Genomic DNA, 24,853 nt, shown 5'->3' on the forward strand with positions numbered 1-24,853 from the left:
GGGGCGGTGGCCCTCACCCCAGCGCTGAGAATGACCCGTGCATCTGTGGACACACCAGCGAGCCAAGGCAGCGGGGAGGAAGGGGGAGAGCAGGGCAATAATGCACCCGAGCTATTTCTCTGGTTGTCTCACATTTCTCTATTTATTTTTATCTGCAGGATCAGGCCTGTTAGAGAGAGGAGAGGCCTAGGAACAGCCGCCTCAGCCCGTCATTCTTGGTTACTTACATCTGTGGTCAATTTCCCACACTTTATTCCATAAAAGGTAAACGAGGCACGGTGCTTGCAACAAGATAATCTAAACAATATGAAACAATGTTACTGTTAAAGACCATCTGGCTGATCATGCTCAGCCCAGACTTTTAACTCCTTGAGGTAAGACATGGAAAGCCTGCACTGCCCCTTAGGATGTGCTCTAGCCCCATGTGATGGCTTTCTTTTCTTTTTCTCTTTCCTTTGCCTTCCTTCTTCCCTCCTTTCTTTCTTGTTTCTTTTCTTCCTCCCCCTTTCTTCTATCCTTCCCCTCCCTTCTTTCTTTTATTCCCATCTTCAACCCATCTCCATTGTTTCTTCCTTATTTTTCCTCCTTCCCTTCTTTTCTTTATTCCTCTCTTTGTCCCTATTTTTTCTTTCCTTTCTCTTCCTCCCTATCTCCCTTTTTTCTCTCTCTTCTTTCCACCTTCCCTTTTTATTGATTTCTTTCCTTTCTCTTCCTTGTTTCCTCTTTATTTTCCTCTTTTGCTCTTTCCCCTTACTTCTTTTCTTCCTTCCTTCTTCCTTCCTTTCTTTCCTCCCTCCTTTCCTCTATTGCTTTCTTCTATTCTTTTTCTTTCTTTTCATCCTCTTCCTTTCATTCCTTTTTTCCTCCCTGCTTTCCTCTATTCCCCTTTCCTTCCTATCTTCATTCTTTCTTTTTCTTTACTTTTCCTCCTTCCTGCTGTCCTCTCTTTTTCCTTCCTCTTCTTTTTCTTTCTTTTCTCTCCCTTCTTTCCTCCTTTCCTCTATTCCTCTCTTCTTCCTCTTTTCTTTCTTCTTTTCCTTTCTCTTCCTTCCTTCTCTCCTTTCTTCCTACCTTCCTTTTTTCCTCTTTTTCCTTCTTTCCCTTTATTCCTTCTTCCTCCCCTTCTTACCTCTCTTCCTGTCTTTTTCCCTTCTTATTTTTCTTTTCTTCTTTTCTACTTCCTTTCCTTTATTTCTCTTTTACTCCCTTCTCTTTTTCTTTCTTTCTATTTTTCTTTCCTTTCGTTCCTCTCTTTCCTCCCTCCCTTTCTCTCTCCCCTTTCTCTCATTCTTTCTTTTTCTCTTTCTTCCTTCCTTCCTCTTTTAAAATAAATTAAAAGTAGATTAGCCTTGTGTGGAAACCTTGAGCTTCAGACAAAGTATGGTGTAGTAGTCTTAAGAGTCAGGAAAGCCTGGGTTCAAATCCTGCCTCTAACTCCTACTAGCTTTGTCCCTAGGTCATTATGACATAGTTTACAACCTCCTTGCCATATGAGTCACTATCTTCTGGGGATGCTCTCGTTTTTAAGTGTCTATCACAAAGTACCCAGAACTGACCACAGTACTCCAAATGGAGTCAAGGGACTGGGTTCAAATCCTGACTCTGCCTTGACTTCGGATAAGTCACTAAAACATGATAGTGAAAGACACAGACAGAGAGAAAGAGAGACAGAGACAGACAGAAACACAGAGAGACAGACAAAAGTTCAAATGGGAGGAAAGAGATCAGAAAATCACAAATGTATTTGTACATTGTCCACTGCAAGGTCATATTAGAGCAATCAAAAACAGAATTATAACTGTGATTTTTTTTTCCACCTGGAACAAAGATGAAGAGGGTGCCAGGTATTGGGGAAATCTCCTCTGGGGTGGGGCCACAGGAATTGAGCCTTAGAGACCTTCTCCAATTGTCAACACTCTAGTTGTGTCCACGACAAGTGGGCGTGGGGATTGAGCAGTTAACTGACTGCAGTCCTCCTACAGATGAAATTGAACTTAACTCACTCATGAATTTGGCACAGTGGGGGTTTCTGATACTAACCCAATCAATATGAATGCAGAATTCATGCTTTCTCTGCTGGGAAATGGACAGTGATCATGGTGGATATGGCCATTTCACCTACATGAGGAAGATGCCGTTTGACTTGAGGACTCCATATACTGGATTTGAGGTTAGAAGACCTGGGTTTGAGTCCTAAAACGCTCTTAAACTCACTTTAAAAAACTCCTCTATTTTTCTCAGTTTCCCTAACTGTAGAAAAAAAAAGGATAATAGCACCTACCTTCCAGGATTGTTGTAAGGATCATTATTTGTAAAATGTTTTGCAAACTTCAAAGTGCTATAGAAATGGTAGCTGCTGCTCCTCCTCCTAGTAATATGATTACTAATATGACCTAGAACTTTCCTCTCTAAGTCCTGAAGAAGATTATAGATTTAGAATTAAAAGGGATTTTAGGGATCATCTAATCCCCATTTCCAGACAAAGAAACTGAGGTCTAGAGAAGCAATGCAACTTGGCCCAAATTATATATGTAGGAAACAGCAGAGGCAGGACTTGAATCCAGGTTCCAAATCCAGCATTCTTACCACTGTGGCCTCTGGATGAGCTCTAAAGTCTTGTCTAGCTTTATTGAGAACCTACACATGTTATATGTGATGACCAACAAATCACCAGCGAACATTTATTATGCACCTGCTATATATATATATATATGGTTTCTCTGGTTACCGAGAAAGGTAAAAATCACCCAAAGTCCCTGCTTTTGGGAAGGTCACATTCTAATGGGAGATATAAGAAAAGCAATAGGTGCCTATATCATGCCTAAAGAATAGAACGATGGTCATTTTGAGGGGCGGAGGGCAAAGTGCCATCAATGGGGGCCTGGTCTTTGGAAGCCAGGAAGGCCAGGAGGCAGATGAGGAGAGACAGAGCGCCAGGCATGGGGCACAGTCAGCATAAATGTCACATGCAAAAAAAAAAATAGCAAACAGGCCAGTAACTTCCATCAGAATTAGCAAAATTGTGTCCATTTTAATCAACTTTTAATTAAAAAAAATACATCCTATAGCCTGTTTAGTAGCGGAGCAGACAATGACAGGATGTCACAACTCGGCTCGGTCCTTCCTTCATCTCCAGCCACCCCCCGACTGCCCACAGGTTGGGCCTATTCGGAGACTGGTTTCCTGGGAATAGTTTTTCCGAGGCCACACCTTGCCCAGAGCAATTGTTCTTGCTGGCAACAAAACTGTTCAAAACAAAACAAAACAATTCTGCTAAATGCCACCGCTCCCTCTTCCTTTCCTCTAAGGAAAAAACAATCTGAAAATTTCTTTGCCCTACAAACCAAGAAAATGTGCCCAGTAAGGAGGGCCAGTTGGCCCAGGGAAGACAGAACAGAATCTTGCCATTGCTTCGTCAAACTGCTTTGAATTCCACGTCCCGGCTTTTAGGAGGCAGCTTTTCTACTTCCTGAGCACACGAGAACAGCCTTGTTCCTTCCTTCTCTGCTTAATTTTACAGCCTACCTCTCTGCAGGTTGGGCTCATATACCCTTACTTTAATTAATGAACAGTCAAGGCAGCCTCAGGAGGCCAGATGCCATGGACACAGGGCACAGGTTTGTAATGAGCTGGTTTGTGCCAGCTCTGGATTCTCCTACTGCCCTCTATTTCCATGTGCAAATTTAGCAGAACCCAAAATGCATTCAATTCTGGTTACCCCCCACCATGTGAACAATGGGCATGTCATTTCCTTCAATTATAGGAGTTAAATGCTCCTGAGATCTTGGACAAGTGTTAATGACCCACATTAAATGATTGTGCAATTAATGGAACTCCGATTGGAATTCACTTTTCAAATGACAGCTTATATCTATAAGGTATTTTACAGGCCTAAAGAGCTTTCTTTTTAAAAACATATCATCTCATTTGTTCCTCAGACCCACTCTTTCTATTACAGAGGCAGCAGGTAGAGCTTTGGACTTGATTGCAGAAAGATCTGGGGTTTGAATTTGCTTCTGACACTTCCTAGCTGTGGGACCATGGGAATGTCACTAACTTCACTAAATTTCAGACTTTTCCACTGACAGACAAGTTGTGTCACTAATAAAATCATATATCTATGATCTACTCTCAAGTACTAATAGTTTTGTCCCTATTTTACAGGTGAGGAAACTGAGGTTCAGACAAAGGAAATAAGGTCACCTGGGACCACGATAGAGTAGGGATTCAATCCAGTGTTCCAATTTCAAGATCAGAGTACTTTGTATTTTACCATCTGTGAGAAACAACTGCAGCAAATATAATTAAGACCACTGGATGACAATAAGATTGTATTGCCAATTTCCAGGCGGGATCTTTCTGCTCAAAGTTAAATTAGGAAAATTTCATATCAGTTGAAGAAACTATTTCATGTAATTATAGGGGCCTAGATTTGGACAGGACTTTGGAGGTCACTCAGTTCAAACCTTTGCCCAATGGAGTGAACCCCCTTTACAATCTCTATGACAAATGGTCATCCAAGTCTTTTCTTGAACATCACCCACCCATTCCTAAGGCCTACTGGGCTTTTCTATCTGCCCCAAAGCAGAAGCCTCCTATCTCTGTCTCCCCCAATTAGAGCACAAGATTTTCTGTTTGTATCCTTAGCACAGTGCTTGGCACATGGTGAGCACTTACCAGTTGTCTTTTCACTGACTTCCATTAATTTCATTATTGGACAGCTCTGAAGATCGGAAAATTCTTCCTTCCTATCTCCCTCCCTATAAACTCTCTGCCATCTGGGGCCGAGGAGAAATCTAATTTCTTTTCCACATAAAGAACTTCAGATATTTGAAGACAATGATCATGTTACCCCTGATCTCTTCTATTCTTCAAGATAAACTTGGCTTTCCTGCATCGCCTGTATCCACACACCCCCAAATCAGCTGAGGTTAGGGAAGACTATGATCTACAAATACTGTTAACCTGGGTATCAAGAAGACTGAGGCACCAAGATACCATGTGACTAATAAGCAATCAAGGCTTTGCTTAACTTGGTAATGTCCTCCCAGTAAGTAAGCTTTTCACATAGAACACTTTGAGATTCTCAGATTATCTCTCCTGGATGCATTTTCCACGTCAGTTGTTTGTTTTTTCAATGAGATATTTTACGTTTTCTTCTATTTTTTTCATTCTTTTGATTTTGTATGACTTATTCTTGATGTCTCATATAGTCATTAACTTCCATTTGCCCAACTCTAAATTTTAAGAAAAATATTTTTTTCTAAAGTTAGTTTTTGTACCTCCTTTTCCATTTGGTCAATTCTACTTTTTGAGTAGTTTTCTTCAGTCAGTTTTTATGGATCGTTTTCAAAGTTGTTGACTCTTTTTTTTCATAATTCTCTTGTATAACTCATTTCTTTTCCCAATTTTTTTCCCACCTCTTGATTTTTAAACTCCTTTTTGAGCTATTCCAAGAGGACTTTTTGGACTTCAGACCAAATTATTCCCCCTTGAGGTTTCACACGTAGGCATTTTGACAACGTTGTCCTCTTCTGAGTTTGTGTTTTGATCTTCTGTGTCACCATAATTGCTTTCTATGGTCAGAGCTCTTTTTTTGCTTTTAGCTCATTTTTAAAAATTGAGCTCTGCTCATGGGGTACAGGGGGCACCATCCCAAGATTCCTACACTGGAGGCCAGGGGCCTAGTCACTGGCTATCTAGAGTTAGTGGCTTGCCCACTGTGCTGGGGAGGCCCAGCCTAGTCATGTGTTGTACCCTGGGCTCCACAGCTGGCATTTTGCCTGCTGTGCTGTGGCTGGAGGCCTCATAGCTAGCCTGCTATGCCACTGGGCTGAGCCAGAACCACATGGCCACATGTCCTGTGGCTAACAGCCTCCTGCTGGTTTGTCTGGACCCTGTCTGTGCTGGGCTGGGCTCCCATTTTACCCAAGTGAGACAGATCTTTCCTGAAGTCCTTCTAAGTTATCTTGGACTGGAAAACTGTTTCACTCTGTCTTTTTGTGGATTCTGTCATTCTAGAATTGTTTTAGAGGCTTGATTTAACTCTGTTTCTGAGGGAAACTGGGGAGAACTGAGACAACTTCTTGGTTTCTCTCTGCCATCTTGCCTGTGTGACATCCCTGCCCCCCACTGAATTTTTTAAAAAGTGTTTTCAACATTTTTTTTCATATTGATCTAAATAGCTACAGTAATACATATGAAACAGGCAGAATCCCCCAGTAAAAGACACAAAAACCTGTTAACGTACCAGCATTTTATGTGCAGTCTACGTTGGATAACAATATTTACAAACCAAGTTTTTTTTTTCTTAATGTAATCCTCTAGAGCAGTCATTCCAAACATTAAACCTAGTTTTTCTGATATCCCTTGGTCCTTAATATAATCAGGATCAACTTGGAAACACAAAGCTGTCTGCCCTTGTCTGTCTGCTGAGAGTAGAGCATACGCAACCATGGCAGAAAACAAGGTGGCTTTGACTCAGAGCTATAACTAGGGTGGGGTGACTAGGTCTTTGTCCCAGACTGCTGGACTCAAAGAGTGTATGACAGCATAATTTGTCACCTACTTAGCAATATTTATTTATTTAACATGGAAGGCTAGGAAGAAGGGCTGGCTATAGTCAGTTCATTCTCTGACCCACATTGCAGCTGCCTCACCAGCAGAATTTTTTTTTGCCTCAATATCTCTATCTCCCACCTACAACTACACCTCAAATGAGGGTTTTGTGATGCTCTCCCTGAGTATTGGTTATGGCACAGTTAGGTCTCAATCAGTACAGATAATGAATTCTCTTAAAGTGGCTGCATGGTTTGAATTCATGCTACCTATTTCCATTGGGCTGGAATCAAAGACCTTTTTTACATAATTCTAACTTTGAATTTGAATACAAGTTACCACTTCATTATTTGCACTAATCAGGACCTAGAAGTACTTTTCCCAGGTGCAAAAAGTCCTCCTTACAACTGTGCTCAGTCTTAGGGCTCTGTGCTTGCTCCTTTGCTTTTTAGCATGATGTTTTCAGTCATGTTGTCAAATGCTTTCAATGAGGATGAACGCAGCATCAAGGTCAACTACTGTACTGATGGCAAGTTCTTCAATTTGAAAAGGCTTCAAGCCAAGACCAAAGTAGACAGAGTGTTGGTGCATGATTTTCTCTTTGCAGATGATTGTGCACTCAGTGCAGCCTCTGAAGCTGAGGTGCATCAAAGTATGGATCAATTCTCTGCTGCCTGTGCTAATTTTGGCCTAATAATTAACACCAAGAAAACACAGGTGCTCTGTCAGCCAACATCATGCCATCCATATGTGGAACCATTGATTACAACAAATGGAGAAGTTTTGAATGCTGTAGATAAGTTCACTTACTTTGGTAGTGTACTTTCCAGGGATGTACACAATGACACTGAGGTTGATGCATGCATTTCCAGAGCTAGCTCAGTGTTTGGGAGGCTCTGAAGAAAAGTTTGAGAGAGAAGAGGTATTAGACTGACTACCAAACTGAAGGTCTACAGAACCATTGTGTTGACCTCATTGTTGTATGCTTGTGAAACATGGACTGTCTACCAGCACCATGCCAGGAAACTGAATCGCTTCCATTTGAACAGTCTTAGGAAGATTCTGAGGATCACCTGGCAGGATAAGATACCAGACACTAAAGTCCTTGCTTGAGCTGAACTGCCAAGTATTCAAACTGTGCTTTAGAGAGCACAACCCCAATGGGCTAGCCGCATTGATTGAAAGCAAAATGTACGCTTGCCAAAAAGACTATTTTATGGAGAACTCACATGGGGCAGGCAATCACATGGTGGTCAGAAGAAGCGCTACAAGGACACTCTCAAGGTCTCTCTCAAGAACTTTGGATTTGACTGTGCAACATGGGAGACACTGGCACAGGACCACTCAGCATGGCATGCCCACATCAGAAAGGGTGCTGTGCTCTTTGAGCAAAGCAGAATTGAAACAGCACAAAGTAAACATAGGATGTGCAAATTTGGGGTATCCACCCCAAATATTCACACGGACTATCTGTGCCCAGCTTGTGGAAGAGCATTCCAAGTTCGTATTGGTCTGATCAGGCTGTTGGACACACTGAAATGTGACTTTATCATGGTGATGTCATTTTGGTCCTCTTCAAAGATGAAGGACAACCGGCCAACTAACCAACCATGCCAGTTCTCAGTGCTGGACCAATTTCTTCTTCTGTTCTCAGGCTGTAGAAAATTACAGGAGCAAATTAAACTATACACCCATGCTTTCTCATCTCATTTGGTCCCTCAGCAGTTCCTGTATTCAGTAGTTGTTGACTGCCCATAGCAGCTGTTCTAACCCTTTTCCCCACTGAAAACCCCAGTTTGCCTGCCTCCTAGTTTACTAAAACTAGAATCTATCAATGGCAGCTGACTATCTGTGCCTGTCCTGTGGTAGAGCATTCCTAGCTTGTATTGGTCTGATCAGCCATAGTCAGACACACCGAAATTTCACTTTACAATGGTGATGCCATTTTGGTCCTCTTTGAAGACAAAGGACAACAACCAGCTCGGTCTTAGGATTAGACTTCTTTATGAACAGCCCTGTGTTCTGCCTTCCATAGATTTCAAAGGATCACAGATAGGATCATAGATCCAGAGATGGGGAAGACCTCAAGGGCAGAGCTGTATCAAGATCATAGAAACATCCCAAGCTTTGTCAACAGCTTGAGGTCACCTGCCATTTTCTCATCCTCAAACCATTCTGTGGAAAAAGAAATGTCCATGACTACAGAGGCTTTCTCAAATGAGAAGGTACCATATAAAACCAATATGCCCTTTGCAAGGCATCAAGAGAATGGATGAGATATAAGGTGACTCTGTAATACTCAATTTTATTATCCCATCTCTGGAACTGGAATTTCCCCACTTATGAGATATGAAAGAGAGAGATATGAGCTCAGAAATGTGCTTTCAGGCATATATCTACTCAGAACATTTTGAAGTCCATTCTCATGAATGGCATTCATTGCCAGTAATTTGATCAGCTTCTGACCTGCCCCTTCACTAAGGTGTTCACAATTGTGGGCTCCCACCAAAGGCCCACATGGGTTCTTTCAGGGACACCAAGCTACATTGCCCTGGAAGAAATCACATATAGTCACCCCTGTAGGAGAAAGACTGGGACAGTCACTGTATACCACAGTAAAGTTCCTAAATAGAAGGAATCCAACATGAGCTCAGAATGATTGTGTCCTTTGGCTGACTAATAAAAGTCCTCACAGTGGTGGGGACTTGTGAGCTACAATGTTATTTTGCTATTTGTTTTTAGAGGCCATAGAATAACAGAATTCCTGGATCTGCAAATAATTCTCAGGTGAAGCTGGAAATCAGCCAGATCAAGAAAGACATGATATTGGCTTTATGTCACAAAAGCCACATTAGCTACAAGGGAAGGGTAGCTCCTCTGTGGGAATTCACCTAGGCTTTTCCCTAATGTATCACTGAGCAGCAGGTGTGAGAGAAATTAGTGGTCATGTCTTCTGCAGAATTTTGGAGTCCTGGATGCAGAAGTGATAGCTGAGACCACCGTTTCACAAAGTGGCCACTGGATGTTCCTACTGAGATAATGAAGTGTGCATCCATTATGAGCAAAGACAGACAAGCTGTCTTATTATTTCTCCAGTCCATTCTGAAAAGATTCCAGATGGAGCTATGCCATCAGTCCAAAGAATGGCATGGCTTGTTCTTCCCTTTCACCTGTTGACTTTTTTTTTTTTTTTTTGCTTTTGTAGTACCTGGGACAAATCACTTGATCCTCAGAAAAGTTCCCCATTCATTCTATTGACCTTTGTTCACTTAAAAAAAAAAAGACACCTACTACCAAAAACTCAACATCATAGATCAGAAGCTACCACCAATGTGTCATCCAAAGCCCACACTTACCACAGAAAACAGGCATTTAATTACATCGCATTATTAGAAAAATAACAGTAGAATGCTTCTCTTACAAACATAAGGCACACTTTCCCACAAGTGCACACACCATCAGTGTGGAGTGCTCAGGCAAACAGAATACATATGGAGGGGATGTGTGACCAGGGCAGCTCTTTCCTCCAACACTAACGAGGGGTCACTTTTGCTTTTGATAGCTTCTCCCTGTTCGCACTGGGCTTGATCCCTGCTGATCTCATATGACACATAGTCTCTGCCAGTCATAGTATATAGTACCTCTCTTGGGCTCTCCATGCAGCCATTCAATTAAGGACCACCCACGGGCATTGTCAGTCTAACTCGTCTTACTCCTTCTCACCATGACCAATATGTCTCATCAATCTAACAGGGTTAGAATGTCCTTCATCTCCCACTTAATTTTTAATCTTCAACTCACACATCCTCATAAGAATGATTTAAGCAGTTACTCTTTCAACAAAGGACCAAAGTCTGTCTGTGTCTGAGACCTCCTGGTCTTCTCAACCCCAAGACTCATTCTGGTCCCTCATTGGGGAGAGAAGTGGAAGAAAAACCCCTAGGAGGAAGAGAGTGGGGTAGAAGTCTTGTCCTCTGCCTCAATACTTTGGTCTCAGCTCTGGTTTCTGTTATGTGTTCATGGCCAACAAGAAGGCCTCCAAGCTTAGAGCTGCCCCGTATTTTTAAACAACAGCAATAAAGAATGAAATTAAGCTTTTCATCCCAGTTAATATCATGGGAAGCCATCATGCCTGTCTGTCATTGTTATCTAGATTTGCCTTCGGTGAGCTGGACTAATGCTGCCCTTGGAAGGGAAGGCCAGGGCTTTGCTTCTTGGTGGGTGGAATCCTCCCTCAATTGTTACCTCTTTCCCCCACTATCTGCTCTTGCCATTTGTCTCAGACACTTGGATGAGGCCCCCGCCAACTTCATGAACAACAACACGGTCGAGCCCAGCTAACATCATCCTCAAAAGAGTGGTAAGAGCTATGGACTTTTCTCATGGCCTTTAACACTGACTAGCTCTTCCTGTTCCATCCCCTGGTCTGGTTGGGCCTAATTCATTCTTATCAGAACTGCTTACAGTGAATGCTGAAAGAACCTAAGAATTTAGCTCTACTGTTCTATCCTCAGATCTGGTGAAATGCCCTCCTTCTCAGCTAATTAGCTGCCCTTCAGTTCCTATCCTCCCCCTCTTCTTTTCTCCTCCTTCTCCTAGAGAGTTGCAAAATTTTTTTATGATCTATTTCTGCACCGGCCTAGAGAATACATCTATTTTTCTTTGTCAAACTACCTCCTCAACCCATGTTTACCTGCTGCGTTCAGTTCATTAAGATCCCAATAAATGCACAATTCCTTTCCCCATCCTCTTTCCATTTTTTTCATTCTTATTTGGATTGTCATTTACTCTGCAAATTATATTTAATCTTTCAGTATCCAGTTCCTGGTCTCTCACCTCATTGGCCTTCCTGGTAATACTCACAGGTGTCCTTATTTCTTCCTTTTTGGCTAGAATCCAAGGTCAGACTGGCTCCTCAGCTTTTTCATTAGGCTTTCCTTTCTACAATCCATGCAGCATGACTGCCTGCCTCTAATTCCTACTTAAACAATAAAATGTCTGAAGTTGGCTTCCTCCATTAGTATATCCTAATTGTTTTATTCCTGTCTGACTCTCCATGACCCCATTTGGGGTTTTCTTGGCAAGAATACTGGAATGGTTTGCCATTTCCTTCTCCAGCTCATTTACAGATGAGGAAACTGAGGCAAACAGGATTGCTCAGGGTCACACTGCTACTAAGTGTTTGAGGACAGATTTGAACTCAGGCCTTCCTGATTCTACTGCCAATGTTTTGTCTGCTGCGCCCTTAAAAATCAGTGTACATCACCTCAAATGTTTCCTTGGTCTGTTACAGATTTTGTTTTCTTTTGAATTCTTTTGGTTGGGGATAGGATGGAATGGTATGGGTTTATGATTTCATGGGCAGGAGTTGGGGTAGGGGGGTGTCTTCCATTGTGAAAACTCCCTCCATTAATGTAGACCAGAAACTCATCCATAACTTACAGTCTTCTAGACTTGCTGACTTGTTGATGGTCACACAGTTAGGATGTCAAAGATGTAATTTGAACCCAGATTTTCCTGTCTTTTAGGCTGGTTCCCTGTCCACAATGCCATGTTATCACTCATGTGACACTATATATACAATGGCACAAAGGCCAGTAATGAAACACAACCACAAATTAGAATGGATAGTCATCTGGAAGCATGCAAAACCAGTAGAACCACCACTGGCTTGTAGAGTGACCTGGAAACCAGCAAAATATCCACATCTCAGAGTACGGCCCTGGGGGTCTGAGACAGATGCTGAAAGCTGTGGTCTGTGGCCCTTTAGCTCCATAGCTTCCTATCAGTAGTAATGACAAGCCAGATGTAGAATGAAGTAGAACAGGGAGAAGGGGAGGATGAAGCAAGAAACAGCGTAATATGCAACAGACATTGCACTGTGATGCTGGAAATCTAGATTGAAGTCTGAGCTCTCCCACTAACTTGTTGTAGAAGTATGGGAAAACAGAAAGGGCCCTGAATCCAAATTCTAATTTTGGCCCAACTGATACTACTTGTTTGTGCTTGGACAAGCCTTTTCTCCTCTCTGGGTCTCAGTTTCCCTTTCTGTAAAAGGAAGGAATTGGATTAAACAGTCTCCAAGATCCCTTCTAGCCCTAAATCTGTGACCTATGCATTATAAAATGAGGGGACTGGCCTAGATTATTGCAAAGGTCTGATACAACTCATAAATCCTGAAGTCAGCTCCTCCCTATAAGAGACATAACAACAGAAGATCTTATGAAGGATATTTGAAGAAAACACGACTTGCTGTATTTGCTATTTGTAATGAGGAGAACTGATTTCTAATACTGCCTCTGGTAGGTTCTCACTTATTAACCAATGGACAAGACAGTAAAACTCTCTGAGCCTCAGTTTCCTCAGTTGTAAAACTGAGATAATAATGTCATTAGGACCTACCTAATGAAGTTGTTGTAAGGATGGAATGAAATAATTCAAGTAAATCACTGTAAATACCAGCTGTTCAATTCTGCTTAGAGGTGACATCTCCTTTGGTGGAGGCCTGTAATATAGTAGTAAAAGAAATAGTAGTGGTAGTAGTTAACAGAAGTTAAGTGACTTGTCCAGGGTCACACAGCTAGAAAGGGTCTGAGAGTGAATTTGTGCACAGATCTTCCTGACTTCAGGCCCATTGCTCTAACCATTGTCTCACATAACTGCTCCATTATGTAATATGTAAAATGATGTTGAGTTAGATCATATGAAAATGAATTTCAAGGCAGAAGGGACATCTAGTCTGGCCTCCTCTTTTTACAAGTAAGGAAACTGAGGAGAGGTCATGCACGTCCTAAGTGACAACAACAGGATTTCAACTCCAAGAACTCACTGCCGTTTCCATTGTGCCACTCTCATCAATTTAAATGGCTTTAAATTTGACTTCTCTTGGCCTCAGTTTCCCAATCTGTAAGATGAGGGCAATGGCATGTAACCTGCCTCACAAGGTCATTAATCACTTTGCAAACCTTGGTACATAAACTGTTTTTACTAGTTCCAGGATAAGTGGCAAAAATTCAAGGACAAACCAGACTCTCAACCTGGATCAGAACCATGGTACTAAGAAGATGTGAAAGAAACTTCTGCAGAGTTCAGGAGCAGCTCCAGGCAAGCAACCCACCAGCTAAAAAATTCAGACAGTGTCTATCTCCCACCTCCTACACTCATCCCTTCTCAGAGATGGAACCAGCTGAATCCAGCAAATGGGATCCATCCCTCTATGAAGGCCACTGAAGACTGCCTGAGTGGAGGGAATGAGGGTAGGATTGAAACAGAGATTCTTGTGGGCCTGAGGAAAGGACATGCCTGGCCCAGAAAGAGGGCAGTACCAGCCCTGGACCACACAATCTAGCCTCGCTTTAATCAGCCCTATTCTTGCCAATGTTCCAAGTTCATTTTCCAGGAGAATATGGGCTCCTAAGCAGATGGTCTCCCTCATTCACAAAGGTATGGCACCCACTCACCCCTCCCCACTTGGCACTTTGTCAGACCACCCTCCAACCCTTACTGTTATCCCATCTTGTCACCTGGATGGTTATATCCCCAAAGAGAAGGGAGAGGGATGTATTGGCCCTATTGTATCTCCTCTGGGTCCAGGCTCATCAGCCAATCTATGGTCCCCTTGGTCCTGCTGGACAGCAAGGAGGTAAGCAGGAAATAGGTGTGAATGTCCAAGCTGCCATTCAGTGTCCCTGGGAGCCACCACAGAATATCTGTGTTTGGTCCAAGGTGGAAGAAGGGCTCATTATCCTAGGACTGGGGTTCCTTGAATTCATTTTTTTAACATTTTGATTATTATATTTCAATATAAATAGTTTCCATTTTAATCCTCTGTATTTTACTTTATGAATTTTAAAACATTTTTTTTTTTCTGAGAAGGGTCCCATAGCTGCCAAAAGGCTCCATGACACAAAAATGGTTGGGAACCTCTGCTCCAGGGAAAAGGATTTTGGGAGGATGAGGGAGTAACAAAATCAGTCTGACCCTAGGGCTTCAGGACCTGTTCCCAGTAAAAATCAAAGGCTTCTCTTTCCTAAACATTTTCTCTCTGAGTATGACCTCAAAATAACCAAGGAGAGGCTAAGTCAGGGTCCTCTAGCCATAGCAGAAAGCATTGTGTTTGGTCATTTTCTTAAACTTTACCCCTAAAGAATCCCCAATGGCAGACCACTGTGATATACCACCACCTTCTTCCCCTGAGAATGTCCAGGGCAACTAGTCCCACACATTGCTCTAGAAAGAAAAGTGTCAGGGCTAGAGTGACCCATATTCAGTCACATGGACAGGGCTGAGGATTGCCTGAGAAGTGGTCATTTGGGACCAGAGAAACACAGTCACGATGCCTATGGAGACAGCAATGAACCTCAAAGCTGGCTGTAGAAATAGAAGACTTTTGATAGCAGAAACTGGTTTTCATTTTTGTATTTATACCCCCAGTTTCATATTTATAGCAGGTATATAATAATGATGATAATAATAACTAGCATTTATATACAATTTTACAAATATTATCCACTTTTATCCTCACAACGATCCTGGGAAGTAGGTATTATTTTTAATCTCCACTTTATAAATGAGGAAATTGAAGTAAAAAGATGTTAAATGACTTGACTACAGGTAGTAAGTATATAAAGCCAAATTCAAACTCAGGTCTTCCCAAGCCCTACATTCTATCCATCAGAATAACAGGGCACCCTACCAGCCATAACAAATTCCCTACTAAGCTGAACACCATAATACTAGAACATTCTCCCTCTCCAGAGAGAGGACTCTCTGGAGTCCATAATGGAAACCATCACCATCAGCTTCCTGCCAGGAGAGAGTTATGGAGGATTGTAGAGCTAGAAAAGATTTTAGAAGAGGTCATTGAGTCAGAGCTCCCTGTTTTAGAAATGGGGAAACTGAGGTCCTCAGACCAACTGAGAACCATTACCTGGGCAAGATAATACTCATAGGACAACTTTCATGTATACGGCTCTTGGTTTGCAAAGAACTTAACATACATGATCTCATTTGATCCTCAAAACAACCCTGTGAAGCAGGTGCTACTATTAAACAAGCATTTAGTAAGCACCTACTACATGTTGCCCTGTGCTAAAGATATAAAGATTAAAATGAAAATTTTTACTTTCAAGGAATTTATAATCTTCATTTTACAAATAAAGAAACTGAAGGTTGGAGAGGGTCTCAGAGCTATTAAGTCTTTATATAGGGATTACAACTCAGATCCTCCTGCAGTTGGGAGGGAAGAAAAGTCTTTTTCTGGAAGTCAGAAAGGACAATTATGTGGAGCAGTGGATAGATAGCTGGGCCTAAAGTCAGGAAGACTCATCTTTCTGAGTTCAAATCTGGCCTCAGATGCTTTACTAGCTGTGTGACCCTAGGCAAGTCACTTCACCTTGTTTGCCTCAATTTCTTCATCTATAAAATGAGTTAGAGAAGGAAATGGCAAACCTCTCCAATGTCTTTGCCAAGAAAACACCAAATGGGGTCACAAAGAATTGGACGTGACTGAACAATAACAAATGTCAAAATTCTATTTCTAGATCTCATCTGCTCCAAGGCTGATGTTACACCAACTCTTTCTTCCTCCCGGAGGAGGTGCTGATAAAACAATGTTCTTTTCAGGGCTGACTTGGACATTCCCTACCAGCTGGGCAATTCTCTGAGGGTATGGGCAGGCTGTCATCAGTAACTCGGTGCTAGTGGGAGAAGACAGGAAGTGAGAAACTTGTCATGATCCCCAATAAGCTTTCTGCTCCCCATCCTCTGTACCCCAGCTTTAGGAAGAACCCACATTGCTACAGGTTTCTGATTAGAGAGGGCTGGAAGTCAGGCTACATAATGTTCCCATCAAATCTCTAACTGCAAGAAGACATTCTTGTATGGAATATGAAAAATGAGTATGGAAAAAGAATTTATTCAAAAGAAAAAAAAAACCCAAACTCCAAATAAAGCTTACTGCAAAAGCAGATTGGCAGGCATTAAAACCTACCTGTCTTAAGGAAATTATTAGCTCCAGGGAAAGCTTAGTAGAATGGAAGAACATTGGATTTGGAGTCAGAGGCCTGACCTCGAACTACATGTGTGACCTTGGACAAGTAACATGACCTCCCTAAGCCTCCTCATCTGTAAAACAAGGATGTCGGGGTTTGGGTGGTAATCCTCACTATTTGGCAAGGTTGAGGCTGGTGGATTGCTTGACCCTAAGGAGTTTGAACTCCATACAGTGAGTCAGTAACAGGGTGAGCCCCTGGGAGCAAAGGGCCACCAGGCTACCTATGGAGAAATGAACAAGCACAGATAAGAAAAATGGAGCAGGTTAAAATTTCTCCACTCATCACTAGTAGGATGGAGGCATGGATGGCCATGTCCAGGCTAGGCAAGCTGGGAAGATCCAATCTTGAGAAAAAGAAAAAGCTCAGGAGGGTTGGATTAGATGATCTTTAAAGGTCCTTTCCAGCTGCAAACTTTCAATCCTATGAACTTACAGAAGGATCAGGACTTTTAACTCCCAGATTCTTTATCGTGTTTATTTGGAGGTTTTATTGATCTGGACCCATGATTTCATTTATGTTTGCAATTTTAGAGTCTAAAGAGTGCTTGGGGCATTGAGAGGTTAAGTGCCCAAGGTCATTTTGTTGTGGATGTTGTTCAGTTGATTAGTCTTGTCCAGCTCTCTGTGACCCTATTTAGGGTTTTCTTGGCAAAGATACTGGAGTGGTTTGCCATTTCCTGCTCCAGCTCATTTTACAGGCAAACAGGGTAAAGTGACTTGCCCAGGATCACAAAGCTAGTAAGTATCTGAGGCCAGATTTGAACTCAGGAAGATGAGTCTTCTTGACATCTCCAGGTCTAGCACTGTGCACTGGTGTCACCTACAGGCTCTATGTCTGAGGGCATATAGTTAGTATATGCCAGAAACAGGATTTAAGCACAGGTCTTCTTGACTAGAAGGCAGGTTCTCTATCCGTGAAATCAGGTTGCCTCTGAGTAAGCAAACATCTAAATGTACCAGGTCAAAGTCAACGTGAAGGGGCTCAGTAAAGAAATCATTTGACGACAAGAATACTTCAGCGAGATTCATGAACTTGTTTTTAAAAAGGGTTTGATGACTGTCTTTTCATATAATTATAGTCCTGTGTATTTTATTTCATACATTTTTAAAACATTACAGATACCCAAAGGCGTTAAGAATGAAAATAAAGATTAAGAACCCCTACTTTATAGAGTGAAAAATCCTTCTATAAATGTGAACAATTCTCCTGAATTTGACATAGTGGATACTGGACCTGGCCTCAGGAAGATCTGAGTTCAAATCTAGCCTCAGATGCTTACTAGCGGTGTGACCCTGGGCAAGCCATTTAAACATTATTTGCCTCAGTTTCCTCATCTATAAAATGGGGATAATAATAGCACTTGCCTCCAAGGATTGCGGTGAGTATCAAATGACACAATAATTGTATAATGTTTAGTACAATGCCTGGCACACAGTAAGCTCTATAGAAATGTTATATTTTTGTTCTATTACCATTATCATTATTATTTCATCAGTAATACATAGTGATTTCCATATATGGATGTTCTTAAAGTCTAGGCATACCTGTACCAGGCTTCCAAATTTTTTTCTTCTTTTTTCCCCCTACTCCAAATGCCATTTCTCTCCCCAACTCATGCAGGAACTCCTAAATGGTCCAGCAGGAACTCATTCACATTTTAGAGACGAACAGTTTTCTGTTGTTTTCAGTAACCTACTAGAAGGAGGCCCATTCAGCAGATGACCTTGGACAAGGGCACACTGATTGGAACATAAGGAGTCATTGCTTACCAGACTGAACCAGACACTGCCTTTGCCTGAGAATTTCTGAAGATAAATGTGGCACACTCCCAACTTGGACTCAAGGGCTGACTCTTCTCCACTTTCAAGGAATATCCCCCCCAGGCCCCCCAACTAACTTTAGTAATTCACTCAGGTGGACAAGATCCCAGCTGGCCCCTGAAGGGGTCGCAACTTGGCATAGATTTTTCTATAACTGTCTAGGATCTCTCTAGTGTAGAGTATTCATTATTTAAGTTCTGTGGAAACTGTTTAGCTCTGAAGCCAACTGACTCATCCTCCCCTTTAACTTTTTATTTCCTGTAAGTAATCCATTAGTATCTGGCAAGGTTCAGGTCACATAGTTTTTCCATCAAAAGGGGACTGTTCTTAAGGGGCTAGGAGCTTTTGGTTAGGAGCTGAATTTGAATCAAGATAGAATTCTAGGCTGTGTAATTATGATGACCAACTTCAACCCAGAGGAGACAAGTAAAATGCACCTCCTTCTCTTCTTTGCAGAGGTGGGTGACTATGGGGGAAGAACAATGCACATACTGTTAGACTCAGCCGATGTGTTGGCTAATTTTACTTTCTACCCTTCTCTTTTTTTAATTCTTTGTTGCAAATGGTGGGTTTCTGGGTAGAGGAGTGGGGAGGGAGATATCTGGAAACAAAATATATTGAAAAAAAGCTTGAAGATTGTCGTGTTCTACAGACAAGGCTTTCTTAAATGTGGTCTCCACCAGATCGTGATGGGGCTTCAAATACATGGATAATCTAAAACATATGCTCCATCGACTGTTAAAGGGTGACAATGCCATTTATAATCATAATAGCCCATTTTTTTTTTTTTTACAGATGAGCATTTTTCTAGGGCTGCCCATGCAGGTTAGTTGACCACTTTTGCCAGTGTAGGGGGAAGAAGAGGGAGGGGTTTCCCTCCAAAGTCATCCAACTTTTCTATATACAGTGGGATTCCTGTTCCCTAAGATTCTATGGTAGCAAAAAGGGGAACTAAGACCACAAACATTTATCACAGTTCATTTTTCTCCCAAAAAATGCTTTCTGCCCCCACTAAGCCTATAGAGATCAGAATTAAGAAACCTCCATGAAAAGAGGCCTTTTGAGTTTCACTAGCTATCCAGGGGGCGAAACAGACTCCTTGCATTTTCTGCAAACCCAAAGCATTAGCTACAGAGTTTTTCCTTTAAAAATGGTTTTGGTTGTTCAAAACATATCATCCTCAATGAATGACATGCTAAACCTTAATTTCCTGACAATTCATTTGACTTTGGAGCTAAAGGTTTGACTACCTCATGTAAAAACAAATGCATTAAAGTACACATAAATCTCTCCATCAGATTAGGTCCTGTAATAATATATAGCACATAGAAGCACACAGATTTCATCTGTATGCAATATGGATATCAAAGCAGAAAATGACTTGGAATTTTCAATTGATTGAAATAAACTTTTATAAAGTTCCTACCATGTCAGACACCATACTAGAAAGACAACAAAACAGTCTCTGCCCTGAAGGAACCTCCAGTATACTGGGGAATACGACATGTTGGACTATAAATTTAGACTCTTAGGTCTCCTCTAATCCAATCCTCTGATTTTATAGATGAGGAAACTGAGGCCCCAAAAGGCTTAGGTGACTTATCTACAGTCACCTAATAGTGGCTAAATGAGAGACAATGTTTAAAACTCAGTCCTCAGTAGGGTTCTGCCCACCATACCTCACTGCTTCAGAGGTATCATATACATCAATTACAAACAGGAGTATGCTGGTAAATGTTTAACAATTGGCTCTCTGGGTTAAAAAATAAAAGGGGGACTAGCAACATTTTTACATTTAATCCGCATTACTAATATTTTATCCATTACTTTTTTAGGTCAAGACAATCAACAAAACAATAAATCATGCCTTGACTTGTAGAGTTTTCCAATTTCCAAGGCACAAATACTCACACTGAAAACTTAACCGTTGGAATCCTTTTGGGCTGGCTCTAGCACAGACTGTAAAGCACATTACACAAGTAAATACAAAGTCATTTCAGAAAAGGACGGGAACTAACTCCCCTTCACCTCCTTCTACCTGTTCTCCTTTACCTCCTCCATCACTCAAGCTCACAGGATCATGGAATCATTTCTGATAAGTGCCCAGCCTACTTTTATTCATCATATTCTTAGTCACATGCACTCTTCATTATTTGGAGTTTATAATTTTTTTTGCAATTCATAGCCATGCAACATCACTGAGAGAATTTAAAAGACAGTTTTTGTATGTGTTAGGGAACAGCTTGGCATCACAGAAACCAGGACACAACTGAGTTTTTATCAATGTGAAGACTGATTGCCCATAAAAGTAAACACTGACAGTTGTTTCTTATCTGCCAACATTCACCTCTCCAGTCCATAAACCTTAACACCAACAGCATCCAAAAACATGGATTTGTTATAAAGCCCCCTTGGGGATAGGGGAGGGCAGAACACAAAGACATTTAATTCTCAGATGCCTGGTAAATTTGACATGCAGGCTCATATGCTCCTCAGGTATGTTGTTCCTCTATGATTTAGAGGGAAAAAAAACCCAAACAAGTAGCTTATATTCCAGGATTGTAACAGGAGGGCTAACATGGTCAACACAGGTCCAGATTCAAGGTCAGGAGGTCCTAGATTCAGGTTTTGCCCTTCATCAGAGAATAAAAAGATCAGAGAGGTACAACTGGAAGCATCTAGTCTGACCCTTAATTCTACAGATGAAACTGAAGCCAAGGGAATGAAATGAGTTATCCAAGATCACATACATGTTTGTGTCAGAAGCAGGGTTTGAACTTGGATTCTAACCAGGTCAGCTCTTTATGCATTCTACAATGTTCCTGATGTTTGAAAGGGAGGGGAAAGAGAAAGGGAGAAGAAGAGAGAGCTATGGAGAGCCGGAGACAGAAAAAAGAGAGAGGGAGAAAGAGATTAAAAGACACAGAGGAGAGAGGAAAAGAAAGGGAGAAAGGGAGAAAAAGACACAGAAAGAAGGGAGATAAAAAGAGACAGAGAGAGGAAAAGAGGGAGAGAAAGGGAGAGGGAGAAAAAGTGATAATAGAGAGGGAGAGAGACAGAAGAAGAAGAAGGGAGAGATAAAAAGAGAGAGGAGAGAAAGAGAGCAAGAAAAAAGGAGGGAGGGAGAGAGAAGGAAAGGAGAGAGAAAAAGGAGAGAGGGAGAGAGAAAGAAAGAGGGAGAGAAAGAGAGGGGAGAGAAAAAGGAGAGAAAGGGAAAGAAAGGAGAGAGATAAAAAGACACAGAGAGGAGAGAGGGAGAGAAAGGGAAAGAAAGGAGAGAGAAAAAGAAAGGAGGGGGGAGAGAGATAAAGAGAGAAAAGAAGAGGAAAGAATGGAAGAGAAAGAAACAGAGAGGGAGAGATAAAAAGAGGCACAGAGAAAGGAGAGAAAGAAGGAAAGAAAGGAGGGAGGGGGAAAAGAGGAAGTGTTAATATAAACAGCACAGATTTATTTCCTCCTCTTTCCACTTTCTCCAATCATTTTTATGACTGATTCCGGGTTTCTTTTTGTACCTCAGGTACCATGAGCTGTATACATCATGTTTGTTCCTTCAGGGACACTCACGGATGCCTCTTCCCCTAGGATCTGGGTATGATTCCCTGAAGATGCCCTTTCTCAGAAGTAAGCTCTTCCACTGAGACTGAAAACCGTGCTTACTTTTATGTGTCTACACTGCCTGACCCTGCTTCCAGCCAGAGCTCTGTCTTCCTTTGGGACCGGAGGATAAATGGGACTGAAACTGGGCTCTGGTAGCCTAGGGGTTAAGCTACCCTGCCAAGCACCCTCTCTGTTTCTTGTGGTCAGACACTCTGCATCCCCTCTTTAAATTCTGAAAAGAACCCTGACCTTTAATCTGTGGTCTTAGTTCCTTTGACAAAATGGAAGATTATGTCTTTTTCCCCCAATAAGCCTCCATGCAAAGCTTAGCCAGCTTCCATCTGGCCCAGCTAATTAAATGTAAGTTAACATTAAGTTAAGAGCCAGCTACAACCAACCCACAAATCTCCTCTTTGGTAATTGCCCATCTATTAATTGGGTGAATGACACAAGGATTTAATTCCATTTTTTAAAAATTACTTTTCTTATTTCCTTTCCTTTTGTAGAAAAATAAATCAAATGTTGGGAGAAGGCACATTTGCATATTTTCGCTTTTCAAACATAAAAGAGGGGGAAATGATAATGAAATTCCTGGCAGCTCTAAAATGAAGATTGCTCCCTCCCCCCTAATGAAATCGTACAATCAATAACAGAATAGAGCAAAAGTAATAATACTGCCTAATCATAAGATCCCGGAGGGACTTGTATCCTTTTCAAAGTACCTTGAGATTCACAGATCTCATTAACCTTGCAATTTATTAACATTTTAACTTTCAACTCTGGTAGGATCTATGATCCGTTACACAGACACTCCTTCCTCCCTCCTCCCCTCAAATGTTTTCTTTTTTGGAAGATTACTTCTTGCAATCAAGATGTTATTAAGAAGTCAAAATAACTAAGAATTCAAATTATCTTGAAGACTTATTAAACATAAACTTAAGGTAAAAAACCAAAATTTTAAAAGAAAAAACAAGCCCAATTCTCCAGGGTTTGTTTTCAACATAAGAAGTTCAGCCTGCGAAACATCAGAGAACCAGACTTTTGTAAATTGCCACGATTTTTAAAAAGTCCAAAAATCTAGAGGTAATTATTTTATATTAACAGAACTGGAACTTCTCTTCCCTTCCCCATCTTCCATATCACAAAATAAGCTTGTTTTTCCAACTAAATTGCCTCCAAAAGAAGGGAAATGCTCCATCCTTTGTACTACAGTACCTGGCATATAGTAGGGGTTTAATAAATACTTGTTATCTGATTGTTAGGAGAAAAATAATACGTCAGCCCATCCTTGCTCAGAAAGGAATAACTTTGTGTAGGTCAAGTTCTCTCTCTTTAGCTTTACCAGGCTTTCCTCCCTCCCTGAAGCTCCAGCAAAAGCCCAAATTCAGTGCCCAGTGTGCGGCACGTAAGACTCAGGGGGCTTGCTCAGAAAGCCCTATCAGCATGAAACATGCCGGCAGAAAGTCCAGGCGTCTGTAGCTGTCCCCGGTTCACAGCTGGTTAAAGTCATGTGCCTTTAACTGTTCTGCTTGTAAAGACCACTTGGGAGAATTGTTCCCACTGCTTTTCTATGTGGTTCCCAAATGTCCAGGTTTGAGATAAAGCTGTCTCCAGGGAGTTCATTTATCACAGCAGAAGCCAGGGCATTTTCTAAGCTGAACTTTGCTAAACATCCAGGAGACACCAAAGGCAGGAGGCAGGCCCGGATGGGCTTGCAGAGTGGAGTAGACAAAAGACAGGAAACCCCGAGGGAAAGGCATTCACCCAATGTCACACACTTCACCTGAGGCTTCCACCCATGGAAGGGTTTGAATCCCTGAGGGGAAAGGACTGAAGCAGGCAAAACCATTATACCAGAATTTCTGCCTGCCTGGACCTGGTTTCAAGTTTCAATCCTAGCCTTTAATTAAAAAAAAAAAGGGGGGGGGTCACTCTTAAAAATCGCTTGGGTTGAAATCTTACAGAAATCTAGCCCTTTAAACCTCCTTCCCTTTATTTCAGTGCTTCAGTGGCAAGAGAGGATGCCATTTTAACTTTGTCAGTTTCTGCAAGAGGCTTGGTTGGGCCCAAAGCCTGCTCTGATATTAACATGCTTAGGCATCTTGGGGTGTGTGTGTGTTTTAATAAACCACTCAGCCCCTTGCTGATGGGGAAGGGTGATTCCCCAGTCAAGCTTCAGCGTTTCCAATGAATGCAGGGATTTGTTTTCCCGGTGCAGATAATTAAAAAATGGCCACAGCACTCTGACTTGGAGTTTTCTTCCCCAGTGGTGAGATATGGCGGTGGCGTGGAGATAGATTATTCAAGAGAAAGTCGGGGTCAAGGCAAAGGCATGGTGGAAAAGGGAAGGGGAGGAGGCTGGCTTGAAAATGGCACAGCAGAAAATTTAGCAGCCGGACTTGATGAAGCACCCCACGGTCGTCCCGTCTGGCATGCCGGGTGCCTTTTCTTCTCTCCTCCTAAGGGAAGGCAGAGCTCCCTAGGGCAGAAGGTGCAGCCCCGGGCACGTGATCCCAGGAGTCAGCACATCCTGTCCTGGCTACAGACGACCTGGGTGCCCTCCCCCCACCTCCCTTTGCTCCTCAGCGCTATAAACAAACTGCTTTCAGGCCACCAACGAACAGCAGCCTCTTTGCAAGCAGCACTGGGCTGAGCATTCTGCCCAGTTCCAGCTGGACTGTTTCTTCACCCCTGGCTTTCCTTGTGTCCTGGCCACTGGGGCCCCCTGGTGACCTGCAGAGCACACACAGCCTAGACTATTGTCTGGCCCGACTGGGGGATGGGAAGGAAGACACCCTGGGAAGACCCGCCTAGCCAGGTGGG

At 42.1% G+C, this 24,853-nt stretch overlaps 2 protein-coding genes across 4 annotated transcripts in view; one reads left to right on the forward strand and one right to left on the reverse strand.

Annotated features, from left to right (window-relative positions):
- The window catches only part of LOC140510653 (uncharacterized), an 84,646-nt gene extending 62,085 nt beyond the window's left edge, over nt 1-22,561 (forward strand). For 2 of the 3 annotated variants that reach the window (XM_072619410.1, XM_072619411.1), the window contains exon 2: nt 159-22,561. In XM_072619410.1, the coding sequence (XP_072475511.1) occupies nt 382-1,326 (945 nt within the window). In that variant the 5' untranslated portion in view covers nt 159-381 and the 3' untranslated portion in view covers nt 1,327-22,561. The remainder of the gene's footprint in view (nt 1-158) is intronic. The other variant, XR_011969320.1, reaches the window with a different exon arrangement.
- PARVA (parvin alpha) overlaps nt 1-24,853 on the reverse strand; it is a 161,397-nt gene that overhangs the window by 105,172 nt on the left and 31,372 nt on the right. The gene's annotated exons all lie outside the window — the stretch shown is intronic.

The sequence above is a fragment of the Notamacropus eugenii genome, chromosome 6 (assembly GCF_028372415.1).
Source record: "Notamacropus eugenii isolate mMacEug1 chromosome 6, mMacEug1.pri_v2, whole genome shotgun sequence".
NCBI lineage: Eukaryota > Metazoa > Chordata > Mammalia > Diprotodontia > Macropodidae > Notamacropus > Notamacropus eugenii.